This window comes from Cardiocondyla obscurior, linkage group LG02 (assembly GCF_019399895.1).
Source record: "Cardiocondyla obscurior isolate alpha-2009 linkage group LG02, Cobs3.1, whole genome shotgun sequence".
In the NCBI taxonomy this organism is placed as follows: domain Eukaryota; kingdom Metazoa; phylum Arthropoda; class Insecta; order Hymenoptera; family Formicidae; genus Cardiocondyla; species Cardiocondyla obscurior.
This window is the reverse complement of record NC_091865.1, coordinates 6685546-6698124: the sequence shown is the minus strand read 5'-3', so window position 1 is coordinate 6698124 and position 12579 is coordinate 6685546. Positions and strand designations below refer to the sequence as shown.

The 12579-nt window shown below is 41.6% G+C and overlaps 1 protein-coding gene across 4 annotated transcripts in view; it reads left to right on the top strand.

Moving 5' to 3' along the window:
• Positions 1–10720, top strand: part of Ubce2h (ubiquitin conjugating enzyme E2H) — a 35756-nt gene extending 25036 nt beyond the window's left edge. For all 4 annotated transcript variants that reach the window (XM_070668159.1, XM_070668169.1, XM_070668188.1 and 1 more), the window contains exons 4-6: positions 5568–5735; positions 6134–6262; positions 6496–10720. In XM_070668159.1, coding sequence (XP_070524260.1) covers positions 5568–5735; positions 6134–6262; positions 6496–6632 — 434 coding nt within the window. In that variant the 3' untranslated portion in view covers positions 6633–10720. The remainder of the gene's footprint in view (positions 1–5567; positions 5736–6133; positions 6263–6495) is intronic.
• The last annotated feature ends 1859 nt before the right edge of the window (positions 10721–12579 follow it).

Here is a 12579-nt window from a genome sequence, read left to right as displayed (position 1 = left end):
GGTCTTCTTAAAAGCTCCGGTTTTCGAAACGAGAATAAATAACTTCCGATAAGCCGAGGTGATGGCTTTTGCGACACCGCGATCGAAGCACGGACTGTTTTATTTAGTTATTAGACTTTCCATTTTGTTGGAAACAAAATGTGCTCGTGACTTTCGTCAAGGTAATTGCTGAAATGGTTTATCGCCGGGGAAAAGTGTCGGTGGGAATTAGGTCAGATAATGTTGGAATAAACTGAATGTGATGAACGTATCTGGGACACCAGCTGTTTATATATTTGATTAGATCCGTTCTTCGCTTATCTTTCTCTTTCACTCTTTCTTTTTTTTTTTTTTTTTTTAATTTTTTTTTATAAGATTCTCTCAGAAAGACCTATTACAGCCTCACGCGCGAGCCGTTAATACCGTGAACGCGAAACGACTTCGCGTTCTCCAAGGGTGCGCATCGTCGGTTGCCGCGGCCATTTACGTAATTGCAACGCGAGGTCGTGCATTTTCACCCGAAACCGCGAAGCTGCCGCGACTCTCTTCGACCCGGGGCATAAAATGGAAGCTGCGGGAGCGTGCCGGCGTGAATCCTGGTTTTGCGTTACCGTGACAAAGTGTCGCACACGCGGAAATGCGGCTAAGTAGGTCAGTGGGCCAAGCGCAGCTGCGACGGCCTCCTTCGTATTGAATTGCATCTGCATCTATGCCTGCATCTGCACGCGACCGAGAAGACATTGTCTTCCGACGATACCTTCGTGAAAGAGAACTGCAAGCTGCGGGTATCTGGTATTTATGAACAGCGCGAACCGAATAGAAACTTTTCCCCTGGGAAGCGCATTACGCGAATAAAAAGCTGTAGCGTGCGACTCGCCGGACTCCTTTTTCGAAGTAAAATTAAATTTTTAACCGATGATCGTGCAAACTGCAACAATAACGTCGCGGTGAACAGCGATGTTTAGACGCGTAAAATTCACTGTTTAATAATGTAAATTCAGTAAAAACCACTTAGCTGCTTATTGCCGTCGCTTTTCGTCGACGCCGATTAGTTTTCTCGCTTGGCTTGCTTTAAGCCGTGAGAGTAAATGTTGGTTTAATTTTTATTATAATTTCCGTAATTATTAAAAAAAAAGGAAATTAAATTGACCAATGTCCGAAAATAATAACGCGCGCGTTCTGTAGCCTCTAATATTTATAAAATTCTGAATCTTTTACCTTTCCCGTCGAAATATAAAATCGTCAAGTGAACGACGAAAGTATTACGAAACCCATTTCAATTCATTAAAATAATGATTAACGGATTTTCTAGCCGTTAAAATTCCGCTTGTCGACGAAAGCACTTTCGCGCAAATTATTGTTCAAGTTTATCGTTTTAATTTCAGACAGTGTTACAATGTGGGTAATGTAACGCGCGGCAATAAAATGCGTTGTTCGTAATTTTTTATATTTTTATATATATATATATATATTTTTTTTTTTTTTTTGTTGCACGCACATGAATATTGCACTTTCACGCGTCTCTGGATAGAAATAAAACTCACTTACTGTTCGGAGATACACACGCGAACTTTATATTGCATTGCAAATTCGCAAGCGTGCAACGTGCAATTTGTCAAAAATTTATCTTCATATCGTTCAAAAAGCCGCTAATATTTGAGTCACCTGTTAGAAAGATTTTTTTTTCATTGCTCGCACGAAGCATCATTGTAAACTTTGCTGAAAATTTTATTTAATCGAGATTCGCTTATTTGACGGGAGAAAGATAACTTTTTAAATATTACTTTACTCATTTAATTTTTTTTTTTTCTTTTTTTCTCTCTTTGATAGGTTCACACATACGTTCGCTACTCGAAACGCGCATTCGAAAGCTATCATTTTCATCGCAAATATGATACCTTCGAGATCGATTCGAGGATGTAATTCGTCGTTTAGAAAGCAATTGGAATACACCATCTGCGCTTTCTCCCGATTGTTTCGAACGAAAGCCGGACGTATTTTTTCGCAGATTCCCTGTGGTCGACACGAGCATTGATCGAAAAATGCGAATAAAAGAATAGCGTGTCCGCGGATCGTTTCCGCTGTAAAATGAATACCCCGCTCGTTGCGATACTTTCGAACGAATGTTCCCGAGGAATGAGGGAGTCGAAGGTGCGAGACCGCGCGTGGAAATTATCGCCGGAATGACGGCACCGGTCATTCAACTGGTAAGCTTTTCCCAAGCGACGCTCGCTCGGCTTTTCTTATAGGATTTTAATCGCCATTAATGTTGCAAATTGTGAGAAAAAGCCGGCCTTTCGCACGGCAAACTCCTACTGTTTGTAGAACCCTCTTTACCTATTTTTTTCGCCTATCCGGAGCAATAATTTTTCAAGCGAGAGAATTGAAACGTGTTAATTCATCGCGATGAAGTCACGAGGCTAAATTGCATTCATCTTGCGAGCGCTGGTAATAATAATGATTACGTTCGACGGTGTGGACTTGACTACCGCAATTATTCAAAAAGCAAGCTGTTCAACGCAGAAAGCAGGTTATTTATTACTAATCAACATTTGTTTCCGCATTATTTAAACAAAAGAAAAAAAAAAGAATTACGTATTTATTTCCGCTAACTTTTTTATTTATCATTCATTTTATTAATCAGGATTTTTCCTTTAGCAGGTACGCTTAGTTTCAACCTTTTACGACGAATCAAACGGCTTTTTTTTTATTTTTTTTTATTGCCGGTAAACGTGACACGTGTCGCATTTAATGAGCGCTCGTACAAATTATGTCATTAATACTATACATATGTTTAATAAGCCGTTTATTAAATTCCAATATAACGGTCTTTGCATCGCTTTATAGGATAGGATGTTTGGCTCGCGTGGGTATTGGTACTTTCACCGTGAATCCGTCGGATGCGCAATAGCGGCGCAATAGATCGAGGTGCAAGCGTGCGTGCACGTGCGTGCACGCGCAGGTGGATCACGTATCCATCCCGGTGCGGCGAGCGGAGTCACGATGCGGCGTGACACGAGCCAGCACGCGTGTAGAGCTCGCGCTGTTTCGAAGGCAAGAGCCAGCCAGGCGTGAACCGGGCCGGAGAGAAACGCGAGATACGCGCAAATGTGCGTAATACGCGCGGATTTGTTGTTCGGGAATTTAACCGTGCGCTTTACACCAGTAATGTCCGCGTAACGCCGCACAAAGCGCCCGCCGCTTAATGACTTTCGGGAATCGATTTGAGCGTCGCACGCGGAGATGCGGGATTGCCCGGCGACATCGAATTTCGATAAAAAATATGCGAATCGTGGAAAGAGAGCGTCTCCTTTATACGGGGAATTAAGCGAGGTAAGAAGCGCGCCGCGAGACTTTAAGTTTCTCGACCGTGAGTTTTGTTTCCCAAAAGTGGTCTTATTTGGCTCTTTGTCGGGACGGGAATTGAAATGCCCCCGCTCTGGGGTGCGATTTAATTTTTTAGTTTTCCGATACGCGCCGCTTGCCGTGGCAATTCATCACCATTACAATTTCTGTGAAATAATTAAATGCCCGCGGACGCGATGAATATAACGCCGAAGAGGGAGTTGGAATCAATTGCTATTTCTTTTCCGTTCGATTAATTAATTAACAGTCGTTTATTTATTTTATTTTATTTTTTTTTTTATATCTCGCCTGACAAATTGGCTTCTTATTGAACGTTTAATCGTTATCGCGTCGTGTTATCGGCACTTAATCTTTCGTCGTTTCTATCTGGAATTAACCTCGTCAGCCGCGACACATTGACGATGACGAGTCCGATTCGATTATCCAACGCGATGCAACATAGATGAACAAAGTCAAGAACGTAGCGCTCCTCGTTCGCCTCTCAAAAGCTATCTTTCTCACGGCGCGTGACTTGGCGAATGCGCGGAGCGCTCGTGTTACTTTTACGAATGTCGGGTAAATTCGTCGTATATGCATTCCCACGATATCCGAGAGCGAGTAGAACTGCAAGCCGGCCTGTTTCTATGCAAATCTATGAAGGGCTTCGCGCGGCTCATTCCAATTCCGTTTTCTCGCATTAAAGAAAGAAGAAACTCAGCTCGTCATTTATTAAACGAGGAGGATAGACCGCAAGAAGGAGATCTCGGAATAAATTTAATAGCTACGGCATAAAGCGAAGTAATTGGGAATCGATTCGTATCGACGACGGCTAAGTAGTTGGAATCTTTTGCGTAGCAACCGTGTCGTTCTATTATTACGTGGTCCTGAGTGCCCCGGCCACCGATATAACTCACTCGCCAGTCTAATTTCACTCGGGAAGAGAAGGATTCCGTTGAGAAGGCACCCTTCCGCTGGAGGGTAATTTTATACAAGGCCGGGAGGAAAAGCCGCGAGCTCTTTAAAGTCCTCATCTCCCTCGCGAGATACCGCCGTTGGCCTCTCGGTACTTATCGCGCGTGGCTTCGCGATTCTTAACTTTGCGGGAAAGGAGGGAAAACTCTCTCGCGGCAAACTTTCGACCGAAAACAGCCGCGCTCTCCGGCCACAATGGATTCCCCTTTCGCCGCGTCCGCGAGAATTATTTTCTTCTACCTGGGACGAGCGCAGCATCCCGGTGAGCGGGGCTTTACCGTTGGACGTTCCAGTTTCTCGGATCTATCGCAAATTATGAGATAGCCCCCCCCCTCGCCGGCCTGTCGGTGTCCAGCAATCGTATATATCGCTGATAACTGTACGCGCAATTGCTTGCGCGTCCCGCCGGCGGAATCGCGGTCATAAACTAACGTGCGCCTCGTTTTTTTTCGCGCCCGAGTCATGCGGGCGCGATGAGGAACGATTACGCGCGTGATCGCCGCCACGGATGCATCATGAAACGTGAATTTCGACGGGCGTATTGACGTTTCGGTTATTCACCTCAATTTCGACGGGCACGACCGGTTTCCGGAGGGAGGCACGGCGTTTTTATTTTTATTTAGCTTAACGACCCGCATCGAAATCCAGCTAAATAATTAGGCGGGGAGGCACCCTGGAATCTTTTTCATTCCGCATACTTTCCGTACGTTACTTCGCATTTGTTCGCGGGAAATTGACGGAGTAAAATGGTATGAATAGCTACGGGAATAATTAGCAGCGTTTGCAAACAAGCGAGTCGATCGTTAATAATATATTTGCTAATAACATGCAGCAATGCGTTTAATTCTTTAGTGGACGCGTCAAAATTTAAAACGTGAGAAGCGCAAAACTATTTTTTTTTAATTTATTCATTTAATATTATTTATTACTGAATAGATTTTAAAATGCATCAACGAATGAGATATTTAACTTTATAATGTTCTCTTGACGAAAGTGATTTTTGTATCAAAATACATTTATAAGTTGGGGATACAAAAAAAAAAAAAAAAACCACCTCTTGCGTCCACTGAAGGGTCAACAATTTCGATTCATATCGACCATTAATGTAGTTTTAATTAAAATGTTTTGCGAGATTAATGTTTACTTTGACATTTTAATTATCGCGAGTGTTCTTTGTCGATTGTCGGCACACACTCGCGCGCGTGCCCAAGTAACGGGAGTTAATTATAATAATTAATGGACTAATGCGACCGCCTTACGTTATGTTGCAGCGCCCTACGAAGGTGGGATATGGAAAGTGAGGGTTCATCTGCCGGAGCACTACCCTTTCAAATCACCTTCGATCGGCTTCATGAACAAAGTCTACCATCCCAACATTGACGAAGTCTCGGGCACGGTGTGTCTAGACGTTATAAACCAGGCTTGGACTGCCCTTTACGGTAAGTATTCGTTTGGCCGCGTGAAACCGTGCTCGACCAAGTCTGTAAATAGCGCGAGGTATCTGCGCAGTTTTCACTTAGTTGTGCCTACTTAGTTGGAAGTTACTTAATTCAAAAATTACATTGGAAAGGCTGTGCCGTTATTCGCCGGTGGGTACAGTTGCTGTTACAGATGTTGTGCCCTTCTTTTTATTTTTATTTTATTTTATTTTTTATTTTATTTTTTAATTAATCCAATAACGTAGAATTGTATATAAAATAAGAATTATTCTTTTTGCTCGTGCGTAAGGTGTAGTCATTGTAAATTTAGCTTCGCGGAGGCACGTGTGGAAAGAGAATTTTTAATACCTCGTCGAACGAGAGACGATTATTAACGACGTTCTGTTCGATTGTTTCAGACTTGTCAAATATTTTCGAGTCTTTCCTGCCTCAGTTGTTAACATATCCGAATCCAATCGATCCCTTGAATGGCGACGCCGCCGCGATGTACCTTCATAAACCCGAAGAGTATAAGAAGAAAGTGGCGGGTAAGTACGCTATCGGTTTAATAAGTCCCCCCCCTTTCCCCCCTCTGTTAGAAGGCACGGTGGAAACGAGGGCGTAGGGTCGTAACGAGACTTTTACGACCGGCCTGCAGTCGGTCAGTGTCTCTTAGAGTAAAAACCCCTCGTGGCATTCGCTTCCGTTCCGCATGTGTACACGGAGAATTTTATTACGGTCGCAATACAAATTTCCCGTTTCTGACTTTTTTCCCCGGCAGATTACGTGAGGAAGTACGCGACGGAGGAGGCACTGAGGGACCAGGAGAACGGCGGCACCGGCAACGGGATGTCCTCCGACAGCGAGTCGTCGATGAGTGACTTCAGCGAAGACGAGGCGCAAGACATGGAGTTGTAACCAAACATATTACCATCCACGCGTACCCATATCCTTAATCATCTCGATTCCCTGTAAGATCCCCGATCGCTCGTTCCACTACCAAATAGATGCTTACACCCGAGACTCCGAGCCTCACTTCTGGTGACGGCGACGAGGTCCCCTTTACCACTCGTCGCTGCTCTCGTCGCCTGTCGTTCGTACGTATATAGGAGGGGTGGTGATCGACCCATCCCAGGCTCGACGAGAGCGAAAGTGACGGAAATGAGCGAGGTAAAAACGGAGAATCGCGCTCCTCCTCACCGAGCGCATCCCCGAGGGGGCGTTTTCTTTCACGACGGCGATGTCTCTTACAGTCGTTCGAGCTCTCGCTTGAATCAAATTCGTTAATTATTCACTGCGTTCAATTGGTCACCATCGCGGAGACGATGATGATACAATTATGGTATGGTCCATCGACGATGCGCGGGTTTAAATTGGAAGTTTCCGTATATTTCTTGAGAAAGTCGACGCTTTCATCTTTCAATGCGAAAGGTGGCAAGAGAAGAATGTGAGATGGTCATGGGAGAGGTGTCCATCGTTGGTATTCAAGCATCATCCGTCGTTCGATATGTCGATTTTCGAAATTACGTCCGACTATTTCGGCATCGATCGGACGACGATTCTATTGCGTGCATGCGTTTTCTTTTGTAATCGATCAGCAAAATGACGTACATGTGACTGATAAAGCTACACCTGATATATTCGCCCGATCACGTTTTCCTCGATTTTAAGATTCTCTCGCCCTTGTTCGATTTTTCTTCCGTGCGCCCACGGGCGCGTTTGTGATATTCGAAAACACGATGATCGAGATCGAAGCAGCGCGGAGAGATGCGCTGTGAAATTTTTAATAGCGACCGTCTAATCTGGCACGTAGCGATCGCATCGCCTTCATTAATTAACGACTCCTTTGCTGCTATCTTATATTGTGTCAGCATCTATTTAACATGAAATTTATTTTACATTTGAAATCGCAAAATTCAATTGTTATGCATTTTTCTCGTTTTTTTTTTTTTTTTTTTTTTTTTTAATTTATAAAAAGTATGTTAAATGTGACTTTAAAAGGAAAAAGTAGACGGGTTTGTCCTTATAATTTATTTTTATTTTATTTTATTTTTTTTCTTACAGTCGATCGCAACATCGGTGCACATATTACGCGTCAACTTTCAGGTATCTTTTATTTGAACAACAGTGAGACACGTAAAAAATGTGACGGAGTATGGGTACTAGCACCGTCTTCCTATTTCCTGCCATCACCATTCCCAAACGTTTCCCTCGTAGGGCTGCGCATCAGCGACCGATCGCCACGTCGTCATCGGCGGCGGGGAAAAGATCGAATCCGCCACGCAAACGGCCGCACGCGAACGACGACGGACCGACACAGCCGCTGTCCAAGACTGCGCGATTGCGGGACTACCCCGGGAGAATGAGTGCAAACGAGCCGAACATGTTTCAAACAACTTCAGCGTCCTGTCTCGAACTGTGCGCATCGGGTGAGCAAAATGCGGAAGAGACACGGGCTACCGAAGCTACAGGACTATCTTCACCGTGTGTCCATCCTCTGGAAGTGAATGTAGATTTAGTTGATCCCGGTGGGTACGGGTCGGACGCGATTTAACATTCGCTCGTGGAACGTTTTAAGTCAATTTGTACTATTTTAATCTCATTGTTATTCGACTCATTATAGATTTCATTATATAGATTATTGTTATTAAGAGGAGGACGTATATTAAATTGAATTGGTTTGTTACAATGTTTGAGAGATGCTTTGCTTTTCTAGAAACGAAACTGGAGATATCCTTGCGTTAAATAGAAAAAAGAAAAACAAAAAAAAAACAAAAAGGAAACAGAGAGGACGAACGATTATCCCTATTTAATTCATCATTACTTCCACCTGCAATGCAGTTTTAAGTTATTACGTCGAATATTATAGCTAAAGAAAATGAAATCAAAGGACTCAGGGAATTTCCGTTTTGAGAAACGAAAAATGTGGTTGTATCACCGTCGAAGTGAACAAGTCGAAGTGACATAAATTTGAAGACACGACAGATGGGAAAAAAAAAAGGCGAGGAAAGGGTTAAACTTATTTTTTATGATTGACGATACATCAGCGAGTTTAAATTTTCAAAAAGAACCAAGTAGAGTAGAACCGTTCGGCAAAGTGTAGGAAAGCTGTAAATTATAAAATATAAAATTGTACAAATTTTTGGTGCACAATAATCTTCGATCAATAGTATCTCGTTTCAAATCGATCTCCCTCCTTTGCATGATTTACATGTATGCAATGCGATTTATAGCTATACGTAAGTATGAACGTTATATTTCAGTGCCTTCTCAGGCAGAAAAGCGTGCCTTATTATATGGGTCTCCCGTGAAGAATTTTATTACGAATATACGAGTGAATACGACGAGCATTTAGCGTTAACGGATTTTCGAACAAAATTAATTATACTTCAAGTATCGCGGATTATGTGGTTTTATTTCTATTTTTTATTTTTTTTATTTCTTTAGAATCTAGGAATAAAGATCGAATATCAGTTACCTTAGGCTTCAATAATTGCTTGGTGATAATCTAGATAAAATACGTAGAGCAGTCGGAGATGTGACAAAATTATGAAATGTTTCGATGACAAGTTTGATTGTTCGTTTTCAGAATTTAACGATGTCGTAATGCCGTCATAATTACGTTGTGTGGACGCAATAGTAAATGCAACAAATACATTAATCAAATTCAAAATGTATATAGTAAAAGAACAGTTACGATTTTTTTTTTTAGCCGCTGTACTGTATATTTATGCAATTTCGTGCAAACATAAACTGACACCAGATTATGCGTGCATTCGTCAAGTTTGTGATTCGTGATTCGTCAGTAAGATAATTCTTTTTTTTTCTTTTTAATCATATACGAGCCACAAGTAATACGAATTGCAAATAACGCGGAGGTTTTAGCGAATAACAAATTTATAATAACAAATTCTTGCAAATCACCAGTTGCGAATAGCGCATAGTCTCGTTTCAGCTTTATAGTCGATTTCTTTTATTTAGTTTGCCGATGAAGCTTATCTACGATTTTAATTATGCAACAGAGCTGCGCTTACTTTTTTTTTCTTTTTAATAACGCTATGTTTTTTTTCTTTTTGTAGCAAGAAACAACATATAATTTATATTGACGCTTTACATTATTACGTTGTTATTAAAAAAGGAACCTTCGTGGATGTTGCCTGTTTCTCTGCGAGTGCATTTCGTTGGCGACGTGTACCGCACCGTATTTACCGTTTTAAGAGTCTCTATTAAGATTGTGCGAAATCAGAGTACGAGTTTCATTATGAATTTATTAATTTATTAAATGCAATACCATCACACATCTTTTTTTTTTTTAATTTGTACAATTACATAAAGCGACACGTTTTAAGTATCATTAATTTGCTTCGTTGTTTCCCGTAGTCTGTTGGCTTCGCTATTGTTCTAATATTTTATTATATTGCTTTTTGAGATTCGGTGTGCAATCAAGAAAGTATGATATATATATGCGCCACTTGGGTGTACGTCAAATGTGCAGTTTATTCAGCATGAATACTTATTAATTGTCTGAACCGTACTTACTTAAACGACAAAAGGGAAATTCCGCCGCTCTCTCGTTCGCATTGTATCTCTCACGAAAAAGATATAAAAAAAAGAAAGAAAAAAAGAACGCGCGTCTTTTCTACTTTATTTCTGTAAGTTAGCACAATATGTAGCTTTAACGCGTCTAATGTCTCGTCGGCACTGTACTTTTAGACCTTCGTTCATTCAGAGCCAAAAAGAATCGTTCATCGTCACCTAGAATGTACGTTTCCCATAGAACCGTGTCGATTGAGTTTGAAGTCGTGCTCTCAGATCTCACATCGTTGCTAATTATATATGTAACATATAGAAACTATTAACTAGTTATAAATATATAAATATATATTATCAATTTATATTCGCATAACTTTATATTAGCTATTATGTATATGGTTTTACTAACGAACTGTTTAAATAAGCGAAGAAGAAAAAAAAGAACAGTCTTAATAATCATTTTATATATTTTTTTCGCAAGTGTTGTTTGTTCCTCCTGTCAACTGGTGAACTTGCCGCGTCTCCGTTTCGATGATCGGTCCATATTCTTATTTTTTTTTTTTTTTTTTCTTTCTTTTTTTTCGCTACCCCCTCGCGCCCATCGTTTACGACGAAGAGATGAATAGTTATCCGCAGCATTTGTAAATTTTAATGTCAGATTGTCAGCTATTTAGATTAATGTTAATTAATATTTCGTTTTATAATGCGAAGAATCCATCGCCTCTATTGTGTTCAAGTCTTTTTGTAACATTGAATAACGTCTAAAGGCATATTTTTATACATGTATTGCAATGATATAATATAGCGATAGTTGCATGTTTTTTATCCTACGTCGGACTTGATCGCCATTTAATTTTCCTCCTGTGATTAAAAATTGTGAACGAATCAGTTTGTATTTATGATTAATTCTGAGCGACACCAATCTGGCTCGCTAAACGATTAGAGTCCCGTGCGATACAAGATGCATTGCTTATGGCCGTTCATTTTATTTCGCAAGACACGTCGAATGTTTTCCGTACAACCCTACATTTAAAAGATGCAAAGGAGTCGTTACGTTAACACGAAAAAAAAAAAAGAAAAAGAAAAAACGTAGAATTTCTATCGTGATAATAAATTGTAAGCCCCGGAGCGTTGAAACGAGAGAATTTGAAGCTACGATTATTGTGAACAATTGGTTCTTTGCGCATTTTGTGTTTTCTCAGTATCCCGCCGCATTAAATCTCATTTGCGAGGAGATGTAAGTATATATACATTTACGGACGACAATTTCGTCACGGCGAGAAAGAGTTGCCGGCGACGGGCCACGCCACGCGTTTGCCAAAGTTGTGTCATCGATGTGTGATCGAAGGGCGAGGGATTCGTTTTCTCCGATTCAGTTTGGCGAAACGTATGTACATAATATACACCTGCGTACACGCACACTCGCGCGGACACGCGGCGCGAAACGTTTTTAAGCGAAGCTGTTTAATCTCGCGCCACGAGAGGTACGCCATTCACGATCCTTGCGAAAATATCGCAGCCCGCGAACAAGCGGTGCCTCCACCCCCTTTGAATGTCGGAGCCAGGGTGGCCGAGATCTTTATTGTACGAAACCCAACACTGTCGTGTAATGTTCTACGAGCGTCGAAAGGGAGATAGAATAGGGAGATAGAAGTCGGTAGGGCGGTTCGTTATCAAACAAGTCCTCTAAGTAGCAGGCTGTAGTGCTCGCTCGAGAATTCTAGCGCGTGATGTGAATAATTAAAGAAAATGATGAACGGCTGCTGTTCCTGTTCCGCCGGCGGAGCACGTATCCTGGTTTTGACATTTTGCTTTTCCCGCGGGGTGAAACGTTGACTTAGATTCAGAGAGGGAAAAAAAAAAAGAAGAAAAAAAAAAAAACGTACTCCCTCCACTTTCAAATATTTTTCGTCAGGGCAGGGAGACAGCAATATTTTTGCTACACGTTCGTAATTATATATCATTGATGTTAGCGAGCGTCAGACGCGTTTGCAATAATGGTTGATCACAATGTTGTAATAAGAAGGATGCAATCCTCCTCGTGTCGATCCCGATTGTACGATCAAAACTAGTCGCCCGACAACGACGATGCGGTTGCGCTTGCATTTTAAGGATAGTTTGGCATATTTGTTTTCACCGCTCTCGCGCGACCAGCGATCCGTTTCTCGCTGCTTCACCCGGCCGAAAAATCGGACGACAGGCCCACTTTGATCTCCCAACTTAGATCCAGCGATTAAAAATGACTTAGCCGTAACGCATATTTGCAAATTAGAAAGCGAACGCCGACACTGCCGTAAAAAAAAAAAGAAAAAACAAAGAAAAGCGACGGGTA